Source organism: Callithrix jacchus, chromosome 13 (genome assembly GCF_049354715.1).
Source record: "Callithrix jacchus isolate 240 chromosome 13, calJac240_pri, whole genome shotgun sequence".
Taxonomy (NCBI): Eukaryota; Metazoa; Chordata; class Mammalia; order Primates; family Cebidae; genus Callithrix; species Callithrix jacchus.
This window is the reverse complement of record NC_133514.1, coordinates 58,035,289-58,058,241: the sequence shown is the minus strand read 5'-3', so window position 1 is coordinate 58,058,241 and position 22,953 is coordinate 58,035,289. Positions and strand designations below refer to the sequence as shown.

General features: G+C 38.8%; 1 protein-coding gene across 2 annotated transcripts in view; it reads right to left on the bottom strand.

Moving 5' to 3' along the window:
- The window catches only part of AKAIN1 (A-kinase anchor inhibitor 1), a 60,204-nt gene extending 42,409 nt beyond the window's left edge, over window positions 1-17,795 (bottom strand). The window contains exon 1 of one of the 2 annotated variants that reach the window (XM_008979548.5): window positions 17,479-17,795. In XM_008979548.5, coding sequence (XP_008977796.1) covers window positions 17,479-17,515 — 37 coding nt within the window. In that variant the 5' untranslated portion in view covers window positions 17,516-17,795. Of the gene's footprint in view, window positions 1-17,015; window positions 17,345-17,478 lie in introns of those variants that run through there. The other variant, XM_008979549.5, reaches the window with a different exon arrangement.
- Between the last annotated feature and the right edge of the window lie 5,158 nt (window positions 17,796-22,953).

Sequence of the window (22,953 nt, the reverse complement as noted above, 5' to 3'; positions counted from 1 at the left end):
AAATCAATAAATCCAAGAGCTGGTTTTTCAAAAAGATCAACAAAATAGACAGACCACTAGCCAGATTGATTAAAAATAAAAGAGAGAACAACCAAATAGATGCAATAAAAAATGATAAAGGGGAAATCACCACAGACTCCACAGAAATTCAAACCATCATCAGAGAATATTACAAACAACTCTATGCACATAAACTAGTAAACCTGGAAGAAATGGATAAATTCCTGGGCTCCTGTGTCCTCCCAAGCCTAAACTAGGAGGAAGCTGAAACTGTGAATAGACCAATAACAAGGAAAGAAGTCGAGGCAGCAATTAAGAGCCTACCACATAAAAAAAGCCCAGGTCCAGATGGGTTCACAGCTGAATTCTACCAGACACACAAAGAGAAGCTGGTACCATTCCTTCTAAAACTATTCCAAATAATCCAAAAAGAGGGAATCCTTCCAAAATCATTTTATGAGACCAATATCATCCTGATACCAAAACCCGGCAGAGACCCAACAAGAAAAGAAAACTTCAGGCCAATATCCATGATGAACATAGATGCAAAAATCTTCAATAAAATATTGGCAAGCCGATTGCAACAGCAAATCAAAAAACTTATTCATCATGATCAAGTAGGATTCATCCCGGGGATGCAAGGCTGGTTCAACATACACAAGTCTATAAACGTAATTCACCACATAAACAGAACGAAAAACAAAAACCACATGATTATCTCAATTGATGCAGAGAAGGCATTTGACAAAATTCAACAGCTCTTTATGCTAAAAACCCTCAATAAACTCGGGATCAATGGAACGTATCTCAAAGTAATAAAAGCTATTTATGACAAACCAACAGCCAATATCATACTAAATGGGCAAAAACTGGAAGCATTCCCTTTGAAATCTGGCACTAGACAAGGATGCCCTCTATCAGCACTCCTATTCAATATAGTACTGGAAGTTCTAGCCATAGCAATCAGGCAAGAAAAAGAAATAAAGGGTATTCAAATAGGAAAGGTGGAAGTCAAATTGCCTCTATTTGCAGACGACATGATAGTATACCTAGAAGACCCCATCGCCTCAGCCCAAAAACTCCTGAAACTGATAAGCAACTTCAGCAAAGTCTCAGGATATAAAATCAATGTGCAAAAATCACAAGCATTCGTCTACACCAATAACAGACTTAAAAAAAGCCAAATCAAGAACGAACTGCCATTCACAATTGCTACAAAAAGAATAAAATACCTTGGAATACAACTCACAAGGAACATAAGGGACCTCTTCAAGGAGAACTACAAACTACTGCTCAACGAAATCAGAGAGGACACAAACAGATGGAGAAACATTCCATGTTCATGGTTAGGAAGAATTAATATCGTGAAAATGGCTATACTGCCCAAAGTAATTTACAGAATCAACGCTATCCCCATCAAGCTACCATTGACTTTCTTCACAGAACTGGAAAAAACCACCATGAACTTCATATAGAACCAAAAGAGAGCCCGCATAGCTAAGTCAATTCTAAGCAAAAAGAACACAGCGGGGGGCATCACACTACCGGATTTCAAACTATACTACAAGGCTACAGTAATCAAAACAGCATGGTACTGGTACCAAAACAGAGATATAGACCAATGGAACAAAACAGAGGCACCGGGGGCAACACAACATATCTACAACTATACAATCTTTGATAAACCTGACAAAAACAAGCAATGGGGAAAGGATTCCATGTTTAACAAATGTTGTTGGGAAAACTGGCTAGCCATGTGCAGAAAGCAGAAACTGGACCCCTTCCTGACACCTTACACTAAAATTAACTCCAGATGGATTAAAGACTTAAACATAAGACCTGGCACCATAAAAACCCTAGAAGGAAATCTAGGCACAACTATCCAGGACATAGGAGTAGGCAAGGACTTCATGAACAAAACACCAAAAGCATTGGCAACAAAAGCCAAAATAGACAAATGGGACCTAATGAAACTCCACAGCTTCTGCATGGCAAAAGAAACAGTCACTAGAGTGGATCAGCAACCAACAGAATGGGAAAAATTTTTTGCAGTTTACCCATCTGACAAAGAGCTGATATCCAGAATTTACAAAGAACTCAAACAGATTTACAGGAAAAAAACAAACAAGCCCATTCAAAAGTGGGCAAAGGATATGAACAGACACTTTACAAAAGAAGACAGATATGAGGCCAACAATCATATGAAGAAATGCTCATCGTCACTGGTCATCAGAGAGATGCAAATCAAAACCACATTGAGATACCATCTCACGCCAGTTAGAATGGCGATCATTAAAAAATCTGGAGACAACAGATGCTGGAGAGGATGTGGAGAAAAAGGCACACTTTTACAGTGTTGGTGGGAGTGTAAATTAGTCCAACCATTGTGGAAGACAGTGTGGCGATTCCTCAAGGCCTTAGAAATAGAAATTCCATTTGACCCAGCAATCCCATTACTGGGTATATACCCAAAGGACTATAAATCGTTCTACTATAAGGACACATGCACACAAATATTCATTGCAGCACTGTTTACAATAGCAAAGACCTGGAATCAACCTAAATGCCCATTGATGATAGACTGGATTGTGAAAATGTGGCACATATACACCATGGAATATTATGCAGCAATCAGAAATGATGAGTTCGTGTCGTTTGTAGGGACATGGATGAATCTGGAGAACATCATTCTCAGCAAACTGACACAAGAACAGAAAACGAAACACCACATATTCTCACTCATAGGCGGGTGATGAAAAATGAGAACTCATGGACACAGAGAGGGGAGTACTAAACACTGGGGTCTATTGGGAGGAAAAGGGAGGGCCAGTGGGAGGGGGAGGAGGGGAGGGATAGCCTGGGGAGAAATGCCAAATGTGGGTGAAGGGGAGAAAGCAAACAAAACACACTGCCATGTGTGTACCTATGCAACTGTATTTCATGCTCTGCACATGTACCCCAAAACCTAAAATGCAATAAAAAAAATAACCATGTTGAATTTAATGTAAAAGGTAGTTTAAAAGTAAAACAATGGAAAATGATACAAAGTTTATTCTTGTTATTCACAGTAGTTATTTTCTATAAAGTTACTGTAAACACTTAATTAGATCATATTGAAACCATTGATCTTAGGAAAAATACAGGGTTAGTTTCCTGTGAGACTCTTTCACAACATTTTTTACAATTGAGCAATAAATACACAACCTTGTTTAATGTGTGTTTCTGTTTAAAGATGCTTTACTTAACATATGCTGTTGATTCACTAACATTGATTTCACAAGCAATAATACTATAACTCATGGCTGAATAAAGCTGACCTAACACATGTATATTCTCCATAAGGCACACCACAGCCTTCTTGTGCTCGGAAACACTACAGAGCACTTCAGCACTACATTCAAGGGTCATTTTAAACAGTGAAATCACCAACAAAAATACAAAGCACATGGCACTAATAGAGCACAGAAAGAACATTTGTTTATAGTATCAGAGCTGTAACAAAGAGAGAGTGTTCAACCTTAGCTGGAAATGTGTTAGGTGGCTCAAATTTTCTGCTGCTCTGCACATGCCCCACAATGACAGCAAAAGTGCCGCAATGATTTGGGGGTTACAAATAAATTTTAGGGAGTGGGCAAATTTGCAAATATGATATTCACAAATAATAAGGATCCACCATATCATTCAAACACTAATCAGAAGAAAGCTGGTCCTAGTCAACATAGTACTGGAAGTCCTAACCAGAGCAATCAGGCAAGAGAAAGAAAATAAAGACATCAAACAGGAGGAAAGTAAGCCAAACTCTCTCTGTTTGCAGACAATATGATTCGATTCCTAGAACATCCCATAGTCTCTGCCCAAATGCTTCTAGTTCTGATAAACAGTGCCAGCTAAGGTCTGGATAAAAAATTAATGTATGAAAACCAGTAGCATCTCTATACACCAATAACCTCAAAGCTGAGAGCCAAATTGAGAATGCAATCCCATTCACAATAGATACAGAAAAAGAATAAAGTACCTAGGAATATAGCTAACCAGTGAGGTAAAAGATCCCTATAATAAGAATTATAAAACACTGCTCAAATAAATCAGAGATGATACAAACAAATGGAAAAAATTTCATGCTCAAGAATACGAAGAACCAATATTGTTAAAGTGACCATATTGCCAACAGCGATTTACAGATTCAGCGCTATCCCAATCAAACTACCAATGACATTCCTCTCGGAATTAGAAAAAAAAAAAACTATTTTAAAACTCATATGAAACAATCAAGAAAAAAACATCCTGAATAGCCAAAGCAATCCTCAGCAAAAAGAACAAAGCAGGAGGCATCACATTACTCCACTTCAAACTATACTACAAGGCTGCATTAACCAAAGCAGCATGATACTGGTACAAAAACAGACACATAGACCAATGGAACAGAATAGAGGGCCCAGAAATATTACTGCACACAAGGCCAGGCGCGGTGGCTCAAGCCTGTAATCCCAGCACTTTGGGAGGCCGAGGCGGGTGGATCACGAGGTCAACTGATCGAGACCATCCTGGTCAACATGGTGAAACCCCGTCTCTACTAAAAATACAAAAAATTAGCTGGGCATGGTGGCGCGTGCCTGTAATCCCAGCTACCCAGGAGGCTGAGGCAGGAGACTTGCCTGAACCTAGGAGGCGGAGGTTGCGGTGAGCCGAGATCGTGCCATTGCACTCCAGCCTGGGTAACAAGAGCGAAACTCCGTCTCAAAAAAAAAAAAAAGTAAAAAGAAAAAGAAATATTACTGCACACCTACCACCATCTGATCTTCAACAAAGTTGACAAAAATAAGCAATGAGGAAAGGACTTTCTATTCAATAAATAGTGCTGGGATAGTTGGCTAGCCATATGTGGAAGAGTGAAACTAGACCCTTTCCTTATACCATATAAAAAATAAACTCAAAATGTATTAAAGACTTAAATGTAAAACTTAGAACTATAAGAACCATGGAAAATAACTTAGGAAATATATTTGGGACGTAGGCCCTGGCAAAGATTTCATGAAGAAGATGCCAAAAGCAATTGCAACAAAACCATAAATTGACAAATAGAAGCTAATTAAATTGAAGAGCTTCTGCACAGCAAAAGCATCTATCAATATAGTAAACAGACAACCTACAGAAAGGGAAAAAAATATTTATGAACTATGCATCCAACAAAGGTCTAGCATCAAGAATCTATAAGGAACTTAAACAAATTCACAAGCAAAAAGTAAACAACCTCAATAAAAAGTGGACAAAGGACATTAACAGACACTTTCAGAAGAGGACATACACATGGATGACAAACATATTTAAAAAATGCTCAACTTCACTAATCATTAGAGAACTGCAAATCACAACCACAATGACATACCATCTCACAGCAATCAGAGTGACTATTCTTAAAAAGTCGAAAAACAACATGCTGATGATGTTTCAGAGAAAAGGGAATGCTCATACACTCCTAGTGGGAGTGTAAATTCATTCAGCCATCATGGAAAGTAGTTTGGTGATTTCTCAAAGAACTTAAAACAGAATTACTATTCGACCCAATAATCCTATTAATGGATATATGCCCAAAGAAATGTAAATCATTCTACCATAAAGACACATCCAGGCATACATTTATCACAGCACTATTCACAGTAGCAAAGACATGGAATCAATGGCAGCTGGAGGCCATTATCATAAGCAAACTAAACACAAGAACAGAACCAAATATTGCATGTTCTCATTTATAAGTGGGAGTTAAACATTGAGTATACATGGACACAAAGAAGGGAACAACAGACACCAGGGCCTACTTAAGGGTAAAGGGTGGGAAGAGAAACAGTATCAAAAACTGCCTATCAAGTACTCTGATTATTACCTGGATGGCAAAATAATCTGTACACCAAACCCCTGTGACATGCAGTTAATGTAACAAACCTGAACATGTACTCCTGAACCTAAAATAAAACTAAAAATCTCCACATTTATTATCAGTCAAAATAGCCTTCAGAGTGAGTTTACTAGAAATAAAATGGTCAATTCACCAAGAAGACGAAATAATCTCAAGTATACATGCATCTAATGAGAGACCTTCAAAATATATAAAGCTAAAAGTGGTAAACCATAATAAGAAATGGAAAAAAACTTGATTTCTTTTCTGGAGGCTTTAGCATTCCTCTCCTAGAAATCAATAGGCCAAGTAGGCTGAATATCAGGAAGGATATAAAAGAAATGAACAACACCTTCAACTAGCTGTATCAAAATGACATTTATAGAGCACTACACCTGAAAGAGCAAAATATACATTGTTTTAAAGTGCATGTAAAACATTCACCAATATAGATCACATTCTGGCCAATAAACATCCCTTATCAAATTTAAAACAACTGAAACAATTGCAAGTTTATTATCTGATCATAATAGAATGAAACTAGAAATCAATAACAAAAATATATCTAGAGAATTCCCAAATAATTGGAGACTAAACAACACACTTCTAAATAACCCATGGAATAACAAGGAGTTTTCAAGGGAAATTAGAAAATATTTTGAAGTGAATGAAAATAAAAATACATCAAAATTTTTAGAAAACTCTAAACAATGCTTAGCTGGAAATTGTTGCATTATATGCTTATCTCATATAAACAATATAAGTTTTCTCTTAAGTCAAGAAAAAAAGCAAAATAAAGTCAAAGCAAGAAGAAAAAAAGAAATAATAAAGAACAGGAATCAACAAAATTGAAAACAGGAAAACCAATAAAGAAATCCATGAAACTAAAAGATGTATCTTTGAAAAGATTTTAAAACTAATAAACCTGTAGCCAAACAGACAAAACCAGATAAAAGACACAAATTACTACTATCCAGAATGAAAGGGAAATGTCTTTGTGCATTGCTGCTACAACATAATACCTACAGATTTGGTAATTTACAAAAAACATAATTTTATTTGGCTTATAGTTCTGGATGCTGGGAAGTCCAAGAGCATGACACTGGCATCTGGTGAGGATCATCTCATGGTGGAAAGGTGGAAGGGAGAAGCAAACATATAAGACAGAAGAGAAATGAAGCCAAACTTGTCAATTTGTCAGGAGCCCACTCCTGCAATAATTAAACCACTCCTATAATAATGGCATTTATCCATTCATGAGGACAGAAATTTCACAACTTAATTACCTCCTAAATGTCTCACCTCTTAATGTTGTTGTTACAATGGCAATTAAATTTAAACATGAGTTTGGGAGGGACATCCAAACTATAGGATTCTACTCCTAGCCCCTCAAAACTCATGTTCTTCTCACAATGCAAAGTATATTCATTTCATGCCAATAATCCCAAAAGTTTTAACTTATTCCAGCATTAATTCAAAAGTTCAAAGTCCAGAGTCTCATCTAAATCAAAGATGGCTGAGATTCAAGGTGTGATTTATTCTCAGGCAAATTCCTCTTAGCAGTGAACCTGTGAAATCAAAATAAGTTATCTACTTCTAAAATACAATGGTGGGACATGCATAGGATAGGCACTACCATTTCAAAATGGAGAAATAGGCCAGAAAAAAGGGGTAACTGACCCCAATATAAGTCCAAAACCCAGCAGAAAACAACATTGAATCTTAAAGCTGAAGAATAATGTCTTTTGACTCAATGTCCTGAATCCTAGGTACCCTGGGACAGGAGTTGGGCTTCAAGACTTTGGACAACCTTTCCCTCATGGCTTTGCTGGGCTCAGTTCATGCTTCAGCTCTCTTAGGTTGAAGTATTTTGCCTGCATCTCTCCCAGACTGTCATTGTATGCTGGTAGCTCTACAGTTCTGTGGTCTCAGGGGTGGCCTCACTTCTATGGATCCACTTGGCATTGATCAAGTGAGGAAGTCTGTGGCAGCTCCACCCATGGGGCAAGTGTCTTCCTGGGCACCAATGCTGATTATGACTTTCTTTGAAATCTAGGTGGAAAAAGCCATGCCTTCACAGCTTTATATTCCTGCACTCAAAGAATTAGCATTATGTAGATGCCACCAAGCCTTACAGCTCATACCTTTTGGAGCAGCAGGTAGAGCTACACCTGAGCCCACTTGAGCCATGGCTGGAGCAGACAAGGAGAACTATGCTGAAATGTAGGGACCAGAGACCCAAGACAACTCTGGGTAGCAAGACTGTAGAGGGCACCTCATGCCCATCCCCCAAAACCATTCTGTTCTCTTAGAGCTCTGAACCTGGGTTAAGAGTGGCAACCTCGAAGATCTTTGAAATGCCTGTGTAATCTTTCTCCCATGGCCTTTATGGATAGCACCTGGCTTCCTTCCATCCACTGCAATCTCCTTAGGAAATGACGACTTGGCCACAGCATTCTGGCCTCAGTATTCTCTAATAAACACACTTTTTCACTCTTTATATGGCCAGGCTTTTAATTTTTTTTATTTATTCTGCTCTGCTTCCCTTTTAATTATAAATTCTGTCTTTAAGTCATTCCTTTCATTTTATATCTCACTGTATGCTGTTAAAAGTAACCACGCCAGATATCCTAATTCATCACTCTTAAATTCTGCATTCTGTAAAGCCCTCGGGCATGGGCACAATTTTACTCCAATGTTCAACACCTTGTTCTTCATTTTCTTCTGAGGCCTTATCCTTTATCATCCATATTTCTACCAACATTTTGGACACAACCACTTAAATAGTCTATGAGAAATTTCAGACTTTTCCTATAGCCCTCTTTTAATGTTCTTTTCATTGTTAATGCTCTGTTTACAGCAATACAGACTTTTCTAGTCTGCTCCTCCAGATTCTTCCAGCTCCTACTCATTACTCAGTTCCAAGGCTGCTTCCATATTTTCAAGTATTTGTTATAGCAACAGGCCAACTTCTCAGTATCAGTTTTCTGTCTTATTTTATCTTGTGTTGCTGTAACAACGTACAACAGACTTAATGATTTATACAGAAAAGAAGTTTATTTGGCTCACAATTCTGGATGCCTGGAAGTCCAAGAGCATGGTGCTCACATTTGGCAAGGGTCACCCCGTGGTGGAAGGCAAAAGCCAGCATGTGAGACAGAGAGAGCAATGGGGCTGAAATTATCCTTTTATCAACAGCTCACTTCTGCAATAACTAATTACTCACTCTTGCAACAGTAATTCACTCATAAGGGGAGAGTCTTCAGACCTAATCATCTCTTAAAGGTCCACTTCTTAATATTGTTATGTGGCAATTAAATTTCAACATGAGTTTTGGAGGAGACATTCAAATGCTAGAGGGGGCTATTAATATAGAACTCATATACATTAAATAGAAAATAAATTATTACAAACAACTGTATTCATGAAAATTCAACAAACTAAATGAAATAGGCCAATTTATTAAAAAGCTACTGAAATTCACTCAAGATAAAATAGTCCTTTATCTATTAAAGAAATTGAATTTGTGATTAATAATGTCCCAATGAACAAAACTCTATAACCAGATGTTTTACTGGTGAAGGAAACATTTAAAGAAGAAATTATACAATCTATCTTATACAAGCAGAAAAAAATGAAAATATTCACATCATTTTCTAATAGTAGCCCAATCTGTTTGTGCTACTATAACAAAAATACCTTAGACTGGGTAGCTTAAACTTTAGACATTTATTTTACACAGTTCTAGAGGCTGGGAAGTCCAAGATCAAGGTGCCAGCCAATATAGTTTCTGGTGTGTGGCTCTCTTTCTAACTTGCATATGAATGCCTTCTTCCTGTATTCCCATATGGCAGAGAAAGAGATAATATCTCTTATGTCGCTTCCTATAAAGGTAGTAGTCCCATTTGTAAGAGTTCCACCCCCATGACCTCATCTAACTCTAATTATCTTTCAAAGGCCATCTGCAAATACCATCTGCAAATACCATCCCAATGGAGGTTAGGGTTTCAATATGTAAATTGGTGATGTGGGAATATTTGAAAATATTCGATATCTATTGATGATAAAATATCTCAACAAACTATGAGTAAAAAGAAACATCTCTAACCTAATAAAAAGTACCTGCAACTAGACTATAGCTAATATCATATTTAAAGGTAAAAGACTGAATGCTTTCCCCTAAGATTGTAAACAAGGCAAGAATGTCTTCTTACTACTCCTATTTAATATTGAAGTAGGAGCACTAGTCTACACAAAAGGCATAAAATTAGTAAAGAAGAAATAAAATATTTTTCAAACAAAGTACCTGCCTACATTTAAAAAATCCTAAGGAATCTGCAACTTATCTCTTACAACTACTAAGACAGTGAATCAAGAATGTAGAAAACAGGGTCAACATGTGAAACTGAACCATACCTTTATACTAGCAACGAATGTTCAGAAGTCAAATTGCTTTTAAATTACATGTACAATAGCTCCTCTCAAAGGATACACTTAAGTATAATGTAGCAAAATATGTAAGATCAACATGCTGAAAACTACAAAATTCTCATAAAATAAAGAAGAGCTTAATAAATTAAGAGACATATCTGTTTATGAATTGGGGCTCAACATAGTTAAGAAATTCATTCTCCACACACTGATCTATAGATTTCAGGAAATTCCATCAAAATTTAGGCAGAATTTTATGTAGATATAGGCAAGCTGACTCTAAAATTTAGATAGAAAGGTAAAGGAACTACAGTAGCCAAAAAAATGTTGAAAAAAAAAAGTTGGAGGAGGGTTTACACTCCTTGGTTTTAAGACTTCTTGCAGGTTGAGTATCCCTTATCCAAACTGCTCAGGAGAAGTGTTTTGGATTTGGGATATTTTTCAGATTTTGGAATATTTGCATATACCTAATGAGATAACTTCTGAATGGGTCAAGTCTAAATACAAAATTCATTCATATTTCCTATATATCTTATGCACATAGCTGATACACATATATTTCGTATACATCTTATACACATAGAAGGTAACTTTATGCAATAGTTTAAATAATTTTGTGCATGAAACTAAGTTTGTAAGTACGTGTGGAATTTTCTATTTGTAGCATCATGTCAGTGCTCAAAATGCTTCAGATTTTGGAGTATTTTGGATTTCAGAGTTTTGGATTAGGGATGCTCTACCTGTATAAAGCTATATTGATAAAGACAGTGTGGTCTTAATGAAAGGACACACGTATAGGTGAATGAAACAGACTAAAAGGTTTAAAAATAGATGCACATGAATATAGTCAGTTAGGGTTTGTTGTTTGTTTTTAGAAACAGGGTCTTGTTCTGTCTCCCAGTCTGGAGTGCAGTGGCTCAATCATAGCTCAAAAAGGATTCTCCCACCCCATTCTCCCTAATAGCTGGAACTACAGGCATGTGTAACCACACACAGCTAATTTTTCTTCTGTCTTTCCTTCTTTCTCTCTTTCTTTTTTTCCTTCCTTCTTTCTTTCTTTTCTGGTAGAGACAGGATCTCACTATGTTGTAAATTTTCTAGGCTGGTCTCAACCCCTGGCCTCAAGCAATTCTCTTGCCTTGGCCCCCCAAAGTGCTGGGGTTACAGGCTTGAGCTATCACACCAGACCCAGTTATTTTTTAACAAGATGTAAAGGTAATTCAATGAAGAAATATTGTCTTTCTAGCAAATGGTATTAGAACAATTGGACATTCATATGCAAAAAAGTGAACCTTGATATACTTCACACTCATACAAATCAAATCAAAATGAGAAAACATCATGATTTGGGTTAGGTAAAGTTTTTAGATATCACATCACAAGTACAATCTATTTTTTAAAATTCATTAGATTGCAGTAAAATTAAAACTTTTTGCTCTAAAAAAGACAGTGTTAGGAGAATAAAAAGTCAAGCCACAAACTGGGAGAAAATATTTGTAAATCACATATCTGACAACAGAATATTTTCATAGTATATAAAGGACTTTCTCGAAACTCAATATTACAAAAACAAACATTTCTTCAAAAAGTGGGTGAAATATTTGAACAGATACTATATTGAAGAAAATATACACATGGCAAATAAGCTGCTGATAAAAAGATATATAATCTCTAGTCATTAGGGAAATACAAATTAAAACCACAATAAATACCACTGTGTGCCTATTAGAATGGCAAAGATGAAGAAAAGGTAAAATTCTTTTGCATTGCTGATGGTAATGCAAAATGGTACATCCCTTCTGGAGAACAGTCAAGCACATACTAAAGGACCCAGCAGTCCCAAGCCTAGGTATTTATACAAATGAAAATCTATGTTTACACATAAGTACAGCAATATTTAATACTGTTTTACTCATAATCACCAAAAATTGAATGCAACCTAAATTCCTTTTGATGAAGGAAGGAATGAACAGCTTTGGGTACATCCATGCAATAGAATACTACTTAACAGTTAAAAGCAATGAACTTTCTATATACACAATACACTATGCAGAGTGAAAGAAGCCAGGCTCCAAAAGTTACATACTTTATGCTAACCCCTCAAGGTGATAGTAAGTGTGGTCTTCTGGAGGTGATTTCATCACAGAGGTGGAACATTCATGAAAAGGATTGTGCCCATATAAAAGAGGCTGAGAAAGACCCCTGGCCCTTCTGTCACATGAGGGTAGAGTGAGAAGGTGCTATCTATGAGAAAACGGGCCCTCTCCACACATTGAATCTGCCAGCGCCTTGGACTTGGACTTCCAGCCTCCAGAACTGTGAGAAATAAATTTCTGTCATTTATAAGCCACCCCATCTATGGGATTTGGTTGAAACAGCCCCAGTGGTCTAAAAGTCGGTATTATTTCATTTATACAACAGTCTGGAGAGGCAAATCTATGGGGTTAGAAAAGAGAGCAGTGGTCACCAGAGGTTGGCAGGGTGAGGGGAAGGGGGAACAATTTGACTACAAAGGGGTAGTACAAGAGAAAAACTAGATTCAATGAAACTGTTTTGTGGTCATTACATGAATATATGCATACATTGAAACTCATATAACTCTATACCAAAAAAAGCCAATTTTACTGTAATAAAGTTTTTAAAATAATACATAAATCAAAGTTAAAAAAGAAAGACTAGGGTAACAGAAAGGAATTTATTGTGTTGGCAGATTGTAAACCTCAGAGTTAAGACAGTTCAATATATAATTTATTTATTTATCAATGTCTCAGGAATTTATTAAGCAGTTTATACAAATGAAGACAAGTTATAAATACCTTGCAATGAATATTTTCTCATATATCTTTGGAAGCTCCTTCTAGAAATATTGGTACGAAATATTGTTCCAATGGAGCTTAGATTTCAAGAGATGAGCTGTCTTTTTGCTTACAATTACACCATTTTTATTCCTCCATGAAATCCTTGTTATCATATCTTGACTAATTTTCATGCAAGAAAAGAAATATTTTTATGCTGGCAATTCACCTGACTTGAAGGCAAATCAAGAATATATTAGGCCTATCCACAGGAAAGGTACACTAATCCCTGAATTATATACTAATCACGAAAGCAAGTGGGGAATGGCCCAGGGATAAGGCAACTTCTGCCCTCACTTTCCACCTCATACTCTGTTTCTTATTAGCTCTTCCTCAAGGGAGAAGGAATTTAGGAAAAGGAACCTGATTGCTCAGAGTCTAGAATTCTTTGGGTGGAACCATGGCACTGAAAAAACACTGGGATTTGTGAACATATCCCCTTTCTCTTCCTGGAATTGGGCCAAGAAATATCCTGACATTCCCTTGTGTATTTTTTCACCTTTACTGCCAATGGCCAGTGGTCTTTCTTCTTGTTCCATTTTGACGTTGTCTGTAAATTAGTAATAATTCCTTGATATTTCCTCACAATACCAAGAGCACTGTATTAGAAGTATAGAACTCCTCCCAGAACTGTTTTTCCTCCTGAATGGAAGATATTGCCATATATACAGTCTAAATAACCTGGATCAGTTTCATATCATGGGGACGAATATATTTCTCCGTACTGGTTGTATGCTTCTTAGCTTTCTCATATTGCTCTTGAAATTTTCTATCTTCAGCTTATTGGGATGGGAGGAGAAGGAATAAAGCAATTTAGGAAAAGGAAGCAAGGGGCCTCATTTTGGTCTTTAGCCAAAGTCATGTAGCCTAGCTTAGTTTAACTTCTATTTAGGTATATGATACTTAAAGAGAAATTAATATATATGTATACTTTATATCTCATTTAACCATTAATAATTTTGTATAGCTCCTTTAAAGGGAAGCATAAATAAGTGATGGGCTTTAAGTAATTAAGTCCTTAAAAAATTAGTAGTCATGCCCCTTACCTTTAAGGGGTTTGAAAACTGGCATGCACTAAATTAAAACTCTCCTAAATTATAGTTGATTTAATAATTTAAAAAAGAAGAAAAAATAGAAGTGAACTGCTGTCCGCCCTATGCAAACTGAAAACAACCAAAATACCCTGTCCAACTTAAGCTGTATTCTTTACAATCTATAGACCAACTGAAACAAGAAAATGTAAGTATATGTTATGCCACATGATAAAACTGAATCCTAATTAGGGCTAATAAAGTCTCATTCTAATTCTCCCTCATTTCATTGTACTTCTGAACTAGAACTTGTTCTACAAACATCTGTCAGTTTTCACCTTTGCCTTTAAGGTAAAGAGCCATGAGAATCATTCAAAGGCAGGCCAATCATCTGAGGGAAGTTCAGAACCATACCTCAGGGTTCTCGCTCTCCTGCACTAAAATCCAAAAAAGCTACAACATATTTTAAAGGCCACAGTACCCACTGACCCAATTTTATGAATAGCTCCTTGTTAATTTATTGTTATATTCATCTTGGCTTACATAACACCCTTTTAATAATTTTGGAGTGATCTTAGCACATGACCCTGTTTCTTCCCTTTCTGAGTGTTAGGTTAGCTTGGAGGAAAGGGATGGGAGTGGATTTCCTTTAACTATTATAAAACATCTGGATTCCCAGATTATTACAGAGATTTAGAAAAGCAATAGGCAAGAAATAAGGTTGCAGTGCTGAAAATCTGGTGGAATCAAAAGCAATTCATTGTACTACTTTTCTTTGAGAATAATACACATCACTATATGAATTAGAAAACAAATGATCCATAGATGAGAAAGTAAGTTGACATAATATTTTAGCACCCTGTTTTTGTCCCACAGTGCTTATGATTTTTCAAGAGAACCCCAAAATTGAAGAAGTGATGCAAAAAAAATGTTTTCCCAGAGGTTTTTGTATCTATCCCATCCAGGTCAATTTATGCCATCTCTGACAGTTATGAATAACTTCTACTTTCCATACAGAGCAAAACACTAATACAAAACTTGAAAGCAAAATGGAAAAGTGAAGTCCTGTCCAAATTGTGAGCTCTTTAAACCGAGCCAGTCCACTCCAGAAATTCACCGTTGTTCATTACACTAGCCATCCACTCACAATCTTGCTCTTAGAAAATGCCTAGGTAACCATAACTCTTGGACAACACCATGTTTCTCCCCTCCTTGGAAAGGAAAGGATATGCTGAGTCTCTAGCTACATCTGACTTTGGACCACAAAGCATCTACCCCTGAAACTGACAAGATGTGTTGTCAGGAAGAAAGGTTCTGGGAGAAAAGGACAAGATATGAGGTCAGAAAACTCCATTTGAGACTGACAAGATTATCTGGAACCAGCCTCCCTGGGGATGGTAGAGTAGGATGATTGATATTCCTTAACTCCTAGGGTAATTAGAAGATCAAATGAGATAGCTGCATGAAACTGCTTTATTAAGTGTTACCTGCTGTATAAATGCAGCAAAGAGCTAGCTGTTTTCCAACTTCTTTGTTCCAGTGTTGATGGAATGTCCTTCACTATATGGAACAATTTTCTCCCTTGAGTTATTTGGGATGGGCATGGGAAGAGTTCCTGGGTATTCCTTTAAGGCGTTCCCCTAAGAACTACTGCGTGTGGTAAAGCCAGAGCCCACAGAAACTCATCCCTCCCTCCCCAGCTGGCATCCTGAAAGGGAGGGGGAGGGGACTGATTTCCTCTTCTCAAGTTTTGTTAATTGAATTTTTTGAAGTCCAGACTCCATTCTTCCCTTTAAGAAAACGCATTATGTCTTTTCTCCCCAGCCATTTGAGGCCCATGACCGCAGCAAATGCATGCCAGTCTTTCAAGTTAAAGACCCCTGTAACAAAGCTAGAGAGTTCTAGGCCCCTCTAGCCTTCCCCACTACCTGTTTTCTACGGCAGTCTTTAACGAAAACAGACCCTAAAATGTATAAAAGAGAAATACTTTGGATCTACTCCTAGGAACAGCGTCGGAGGTTCACAATGACCACGCTTTTCCCTGCTTCCTCGCTTAGCCTGGTCTCCCTGATACACATCCAGTAGGGTGGACTCAAATGCCCAGGCATGCACACGCTGGTAAGCCGGTCAACTGCAGACAAATCCGACTCTTCGCCAACTTGTACCCACGGAGAGCAGCAAAGGGACCAAGGTCCTTCACTGCCTGCTCCAAAAAGACACTGCAACCTCCAGCGGCGCCGCAGTAGCTGCCTCTGTGCTGCAGCCTCCGGCCGGAGTGTCAGGGCTAATTCCTTAAGGAGTATCGCTCCTCTGCCCTTCGTCCTACTCCCCTTGGCTTTGCCCACTTCTCCTCCTTTTCCTCGGAAGGCCAGGAGGACCCGGGTCACTTTGCGAATTCTGCGGAGGGGGAAGTAGCAGTGAAGGAGATTCCCACGCAAGTAGCCCGAAGCCCACTACACTCTGCCCCACCGCTCCTCTCTCTCGCCCGTGTAGGTGCCCGTGCTGCTGGCGAAAGTCCCAGTTCTCAAGGCGCCTGAGCTCGGATGGGGTGTGGAGGAGCTAGGCGGGAAGAGGAGCAGCGGGACGAGTACGAGGAAGGGCTGGAGGGTGTTAGAGGACAGCTGAGGCGGGACCGGGGAGAGGGGCGAAGGCGACGCGCCGAGGCACTTCCCCGCCCCCGAACACACACAGGAACTCCGAAACGCGCAGAAGGGCCGTAAGGTAAAGGCCTTTTCTCCCTCTCCTCTGGGTCCTCTACCCTGCTCCCCTCCTGGACACCTGGTGAAAAAGCAAGGTGCGGTGTACCTGGAGCGAACACCATGATTTCCTGCAGCCGCTACGCCCCTAGATTAAAAGACAAAGACGGGCAGACGGAGGATGGGAAAAAGGCCGGACTTGGCGGCGTCCTGTGCAGGAGGGCGCGCAGGGCTGGCAGCGGGCAGCGGGCGGCTGGGGGCGGGCGGCGGGCGGTGGACGGGACGGTCAGCACCCCGGACAGCTCCCGCCGCGAGATCCTGGGGCCGCAGCTCCCGCTTCTACCGCGAGCTCTGCCTCCACAATGCACCTCTGCGCCCGCGGCCGACGCGGCGGTGGGAGGAGAGCGACTCCCCGCTCAGTCCATCCCTCATTCCTGTGCCAGCTCGGCGGCGTACACCGCTGCTTAGGGAGCAAAGCACTTCTACCGCTTTCACGCGACGAGGAAGGACGGAAGAGGAAGGCAGAGAAAGGCAAACTTCCCGGCAGGGGACAGTTAATTGCTTTTAATTACCTGCTGTCGCTCTCTCCCGTGGATATTTCACTGACATTTAAAATAGGTTTGAAAAAAAAAAAAAACTCTTGAGAGCTTTCTTTACTCTCGAGGATGACTCTGAGTTCTCCGAGTTGGCTGGCTTGAACAGAGGGGCAGGGCTGCCAAGTTAATAGGTCCTAGAGGTCGGTGAGTCCTTTCTCGCGAGTCCCAGTCCTCTGATAACGTCAGGAAGAGAGCCGTAGGAAAGGACAGAGTAACTATGGAGCTCTCGAGGAGTGTGCCACTGAGGAGGACGCCACTATCATGCCCCACTCCCAGGTGGCAAATCCGGCTCTGAAAGGTCCTAAGCTTGAAGGTCATCACTTTTAAAAAGCTTGCCAGGGCAGAGGAAAGAGAACTCATACACTTTTCACAAGGATGAGCCAACAGAGCCCCCTGCAAGTGTGAGAACAGCCCTGAGATCAATCAAGGAATATCAATTCTTCCCCTGTCCTTACCCAGCTGAAAACTGTCTTCATCTCCTTCCCCCACCAGGCACTCAGTTCTACCTTAAAGGTACTGGGACTGCCTCATGCTCACTTCATGCTCCTAATCCATTGTTCATTTTAGGTATCTATTACCTAAGTAATATTTGTGCAGTGTGCACAGCCCACACTAGATGTCATCCAGCTTGAAACAGGCCCATGTGGGTTACAAACCCAAAGCTAAACCCACCCAGAATCTTCTAGCCTCCCCCCAGTTTTTCCAGCTAAATATGGTTTTCCAAGAATAAAGATAATCAAGGTCATCTCCAGTGTTTTATGGTTTCTTCACTTGCAACTATCTCTGGAAAATATAACTATTCTGAAAATTAACTATTTCTTAATAATTGGTTGATGGCCATAAGCTCTACAGTCTTTTGGCAAATATAAAGCATCAAAATAGCCTTATTGGCACTGGTTTTGTTCAAAGCCATCTGATAAAATGAAAATGCAAATAGTTTTACAGCTTTTGAACTACAGTTTGCAAGGAGGCATATGGACAGCCTCAACATAATACAATCAGTACTGCTCTTAGCACCTGGTTCAACACAGGCTTGAACATATGGGGCCTTCCCCAGCAGCAACAAGATGCAAGTCAGCTGATGGGCAGGATGAAGTGTGTGCATGACAGGATGGAGTTCTCCCATTTTGCCAAGTTTCTCCAATGGTGCTTCACTCTGTCGTCTTTGCTTCATCCCATGGGAAGTGTAAAACAGTATTTAAAATAATTTTTGACTGAAAGACATTTTTCTTTTAACACACTTAAAAGGGCTGTCTTTTACAGCCCTTATGTTTAAGTGGGTTTCATCTCCCAATACATAAACAGTTACCCATAATTAAGTTCAACGAAAAGCAATATAGTATACGAACAACAACAACAAAATACTTGAGAAGCATCAGACTGAGACCCAGGTGCAACATCTTCGCCATTTATTAGATGCATGACCTTAAATAAGTTACTTAACCTGTCCTGTCTCATCTGCAATATAAGGATTAAGGCATCGTGAAGGTGTGTTATAAGGATTTGCTGTGAAATGGATTAATGGATTAATTAAGAGAGAGCACAACCTCAATTAAACTCATTCCAGGAAATCACTGGCACCCTGGGAGTAGAGTACACCCTATGGGAAAGCAAACCAAATGTGTTAGATCAGTGCTTCTCAAACATTAACGTGCATTAGAATCCCATGGGGATCTCGTTAAACTAAAGATTATGATTCAGCAGTGATACGGTTTGGCTGTGTCCCCACGAAATCTCAACTTGAATTCTCCCAGAATTCCCCTGTGTTGTGGGAGGGACCCGGGGAGGTAATTGAATCATGAGGGGCCGGTCTTTCCCGTGCTAGTCTTGGGATGGTAAATAAGTCTCATGAGATCTGATGCGTTTATCAGGGGTTTCCGTGTTTGCTTCTCTCTCATATCTCTTGCCCCTTGCTGCCATGTAAGGAGAGTCTTTCACCTCCTGCCATGATTCTGAGGCCTCTCAGCCATATAGAACTGTAAGTCTAATTAAATCTTATTTTGTTTCCAGTTTGGGGTATGTCTTTGTCAGGAGCGTGGAAACAAACTAATACAAGCAGTTAGGTCCTGAGATTCTGAATTTCCAACAAGCTCTGTCTATGCTGCTGGTCTATGGAGTAAACTGGGATAGCAAGGTATTAGAGGCATCAGCATTTTAAAAACAAGGAAATTACTTGTATCTTTCCCCTCAGAGCTTATCTTTTTGAGTTTTATTTTGTTTGTTTTGTTTTGTTTTGTTTGACGGAGTCTTACTCTGTCGCCAGGCTGGAGTGCAGTTGCGCGATCTTGGCTCAAGGCAACCTCCGCCTCCCAGGTTCAGGTGATTCTCTTGCTTCAGCCTCCTGAGTAGCTGGAACTACAGGGGCGCGCCACCATGCCCAACTAATTTTTTGTGTTTTAATAGAGATGGAATATCACCGTGTTAGCCAGGATGGTCTCGATTTCCTGATCATGATCTGCCGGCCTCGGCCACCCAAAGTTCTGGGATTACAGGCGTGAGCCACCGTGTCTGGCCTGCCTTTTTGAGATATAAACAAGGAAAGAAGCCAGATGGATTCCCATAGAAACCCTAGATAAACAGTAGCCAAGATGGTGGTAGAAAGAAAGAATGCCTGAAAATGGTCCTGGGGCTCCTTGGGCTATTTGATTAGTCTCCAGTAGCAATAGGAGGTAGTAAGAATCCAGGTCAACAGGTCAAAAACAGAAACACGATAAAAAGTGTGAAAACTCTTCTCAGCCCCATCCTCAGCTCTTTTCTGCCCTTCCTCCTCCCATCATCTCTGCTTTTTTTTCTACCCAACACCACTAGCCAGAGGACAATATATTTCCAATCCAGTTTTTGTGTGCATATATTTTAGTCAGAACTATTGTTTTATTTCCAATAAAAACCAAGGCACTTCAATTATTTTTCTGTTTTACAGTTTCATTTATTTCACCAGTAAATTTTACAGTCAACAGTACTATCTACAATGTTTACTACTACTTGGTTTATTATTTTGTTAGTTTTATTGAACCCCAATAATTCTACTGGATTTTTTTTGAGACAGGGTCTCACTCTGTTGCCCAGGCTGGAGTGCAATGGTGCCATCTTGGCTCAATGCAACCTCCACCTCCTAGGCTCAAGAGATCCTCCCACCTCAGCCTACAAAGTAGCTGAGACTACAGGTGCACACCACAATGCCCAGCTAATTCTTGCATTATTTAGAGATGAGGTTTCACCATGTTGCCCAGGATGGTCTTGAACAAGCAATCCACCTGCCTCAGTCTCCCAAAGTGCTGAATTTACAGGCATGAGCCACTGCCCCCACCTTAGATTTTTTGATGTCTATCCATCTTAATATAAATGATCAATTTAACAATAGAATGCCTGACAGGAAAATGAAAGTCTCCTTTTATTCTACTAGGATAAGAACCAGATTCTTTTTGATAGACCTTTATCCAGTCTTACCCCATGATGAGATTCTCAATAATATTTTGCCTTCTGTTTAAACACCTCCACTCAGAATGGCTCACTCTCTATTGAAGAGAGCCATTTATCAAAGAGTCATCTACCACCACCATCTACCCGATTCAGACTTTTAGCACTGTCATATCTAGTCACTTTGGGAATAGTGATAGGAAGCAAGATAGGAAACAAGCTCCACCAGATACCCCAACTTTTTTGCTACAGTGTTGAGCTTATCAAAGTGGGGCACCACTTCTCCTTGAGATACTTAACAGAGTGCTGAATGAATAAGAAGGCACAGGAGGAAAAAGTCTCTGTAGAACCAATGATTTTACTAGGAGACTTGGGAACATTTTAAATTAAAAAGTGAGCATGGATACATTATAAGATAGAATGAAAAATTCACATGATATATAAACATTAAATTGGAGACCCTAAAGAAATCACCATAGGCAGATTAGAACTACAGCTCTCAGATTTCCCCAAATTTCTATCCATTCACTCTAATATTCATTTATTCTACTTTCTCTTTATAGCTTAAGCAAATAAAATATGTTGAAACCCCATTCTGAAACATTCCCACTGCCCCAGTTATTTGTAGCATACCTTGACTCCAGCCATTCCCTGATTCTTTCCACGCTATGCTTATTTTAAATAGATCATTTAATCCACTACATTTAAAAATAATTTTAGCATCTCTAAGGACAGTTGAAATTGGTTTTAAAAAAGGCATTTTCATTTAAAGGCATTAAGCTAAAATTGTTTCCAAAATGTCTTGGCTTATAGGTTTCAATGATTACAGAAATAAAATGGTGGAAAATAAATATTTTCCTTTTCTAAAAGCTGCTAAAAGACATCAAATTGGGCCTAAGGAGGACACGGAAGTGAAGTAAAACAGAAATATAAAAAAAGTAATGACAGAATGTGGTATACAGAGAGATGGAAATAGAAAAACTGAATAAGGAAGAAGACATAGAAAAACTAATCTTTGTGCTATTCAATCTATAAAGACCTAAAAAAGTGAGGTAAAAATACATATATAGAGAGAAATAGCATGAACAAAAAATAAAAACAGAGTTAGAAGGTAAGATACAGAGGAATGGGAAATAAAAATAACTTGCTACATTAAAAAATAGAAAATGCTAAAGCGTATTGCAGGCTCGAAGAGTATAGGACAATGTCTCTGTAGGTTTGCATTTTATGAAGCAGTTTTTGAGTCCTGCTGGATGCCTTAAAAAAGAATATAAAAGAGCTATATTTTCTGAAAGTAAAACATCAGCAAAACTTTCTTATATGTTTTGCTTATATGTTTCTTATATAGAATAGAATAGTTAGTATTTTGCATTATGTTTATGAAAAATGAATATTTTCTTGAAAAATATGCCTTTGAAGACCTTTTTCACTACCAAAGAACTATGTACCTGTGTTCATTTTTATAGCAAGGTTTTTCCCAAGTCACCAAATGATGTTATTTATTTCACTAGATGACAGGAGATGGAAAATTAGTTAAAGACAACATTCAAAATAAAACCTATATGGTTGGTTTATAAGGAGAAGCATAAAGCATTCAACTAACTTAACTTTCAACTCACATTCAAAATTATGAATAGACATTATAAAACTTTATCCAATAAATTCTGAATGTATAAATCTATGTTTATTTATAGCTTCCACACTAAGTCAATTTAAGAAGAAACAATGGGAAAAATTAAAAAAGAATAATGGAAAGGGAAGAAGTGAAGAGAGAGTTGAAAGATGGGAAAGGAATAAGCAAAGGAGAATGATAAGAGGCAGGAAACAAAAAGAAGGAAGAGCATACATAAGGGAGAAACATATAAAAGACAGAAAAGATGTATACTGAGATACTCAGAAGAGAATATTTTTAAAAATAGGAGAAGGTCGGGCATGGTAGCTCATGCCTGTAATCCCAGCACTTTGGGAGACCAAAGATGGTGGATCATGAGGTCAGGAGTTCAAGACTAGCCTGACCAAGATGGTGAAACCCCA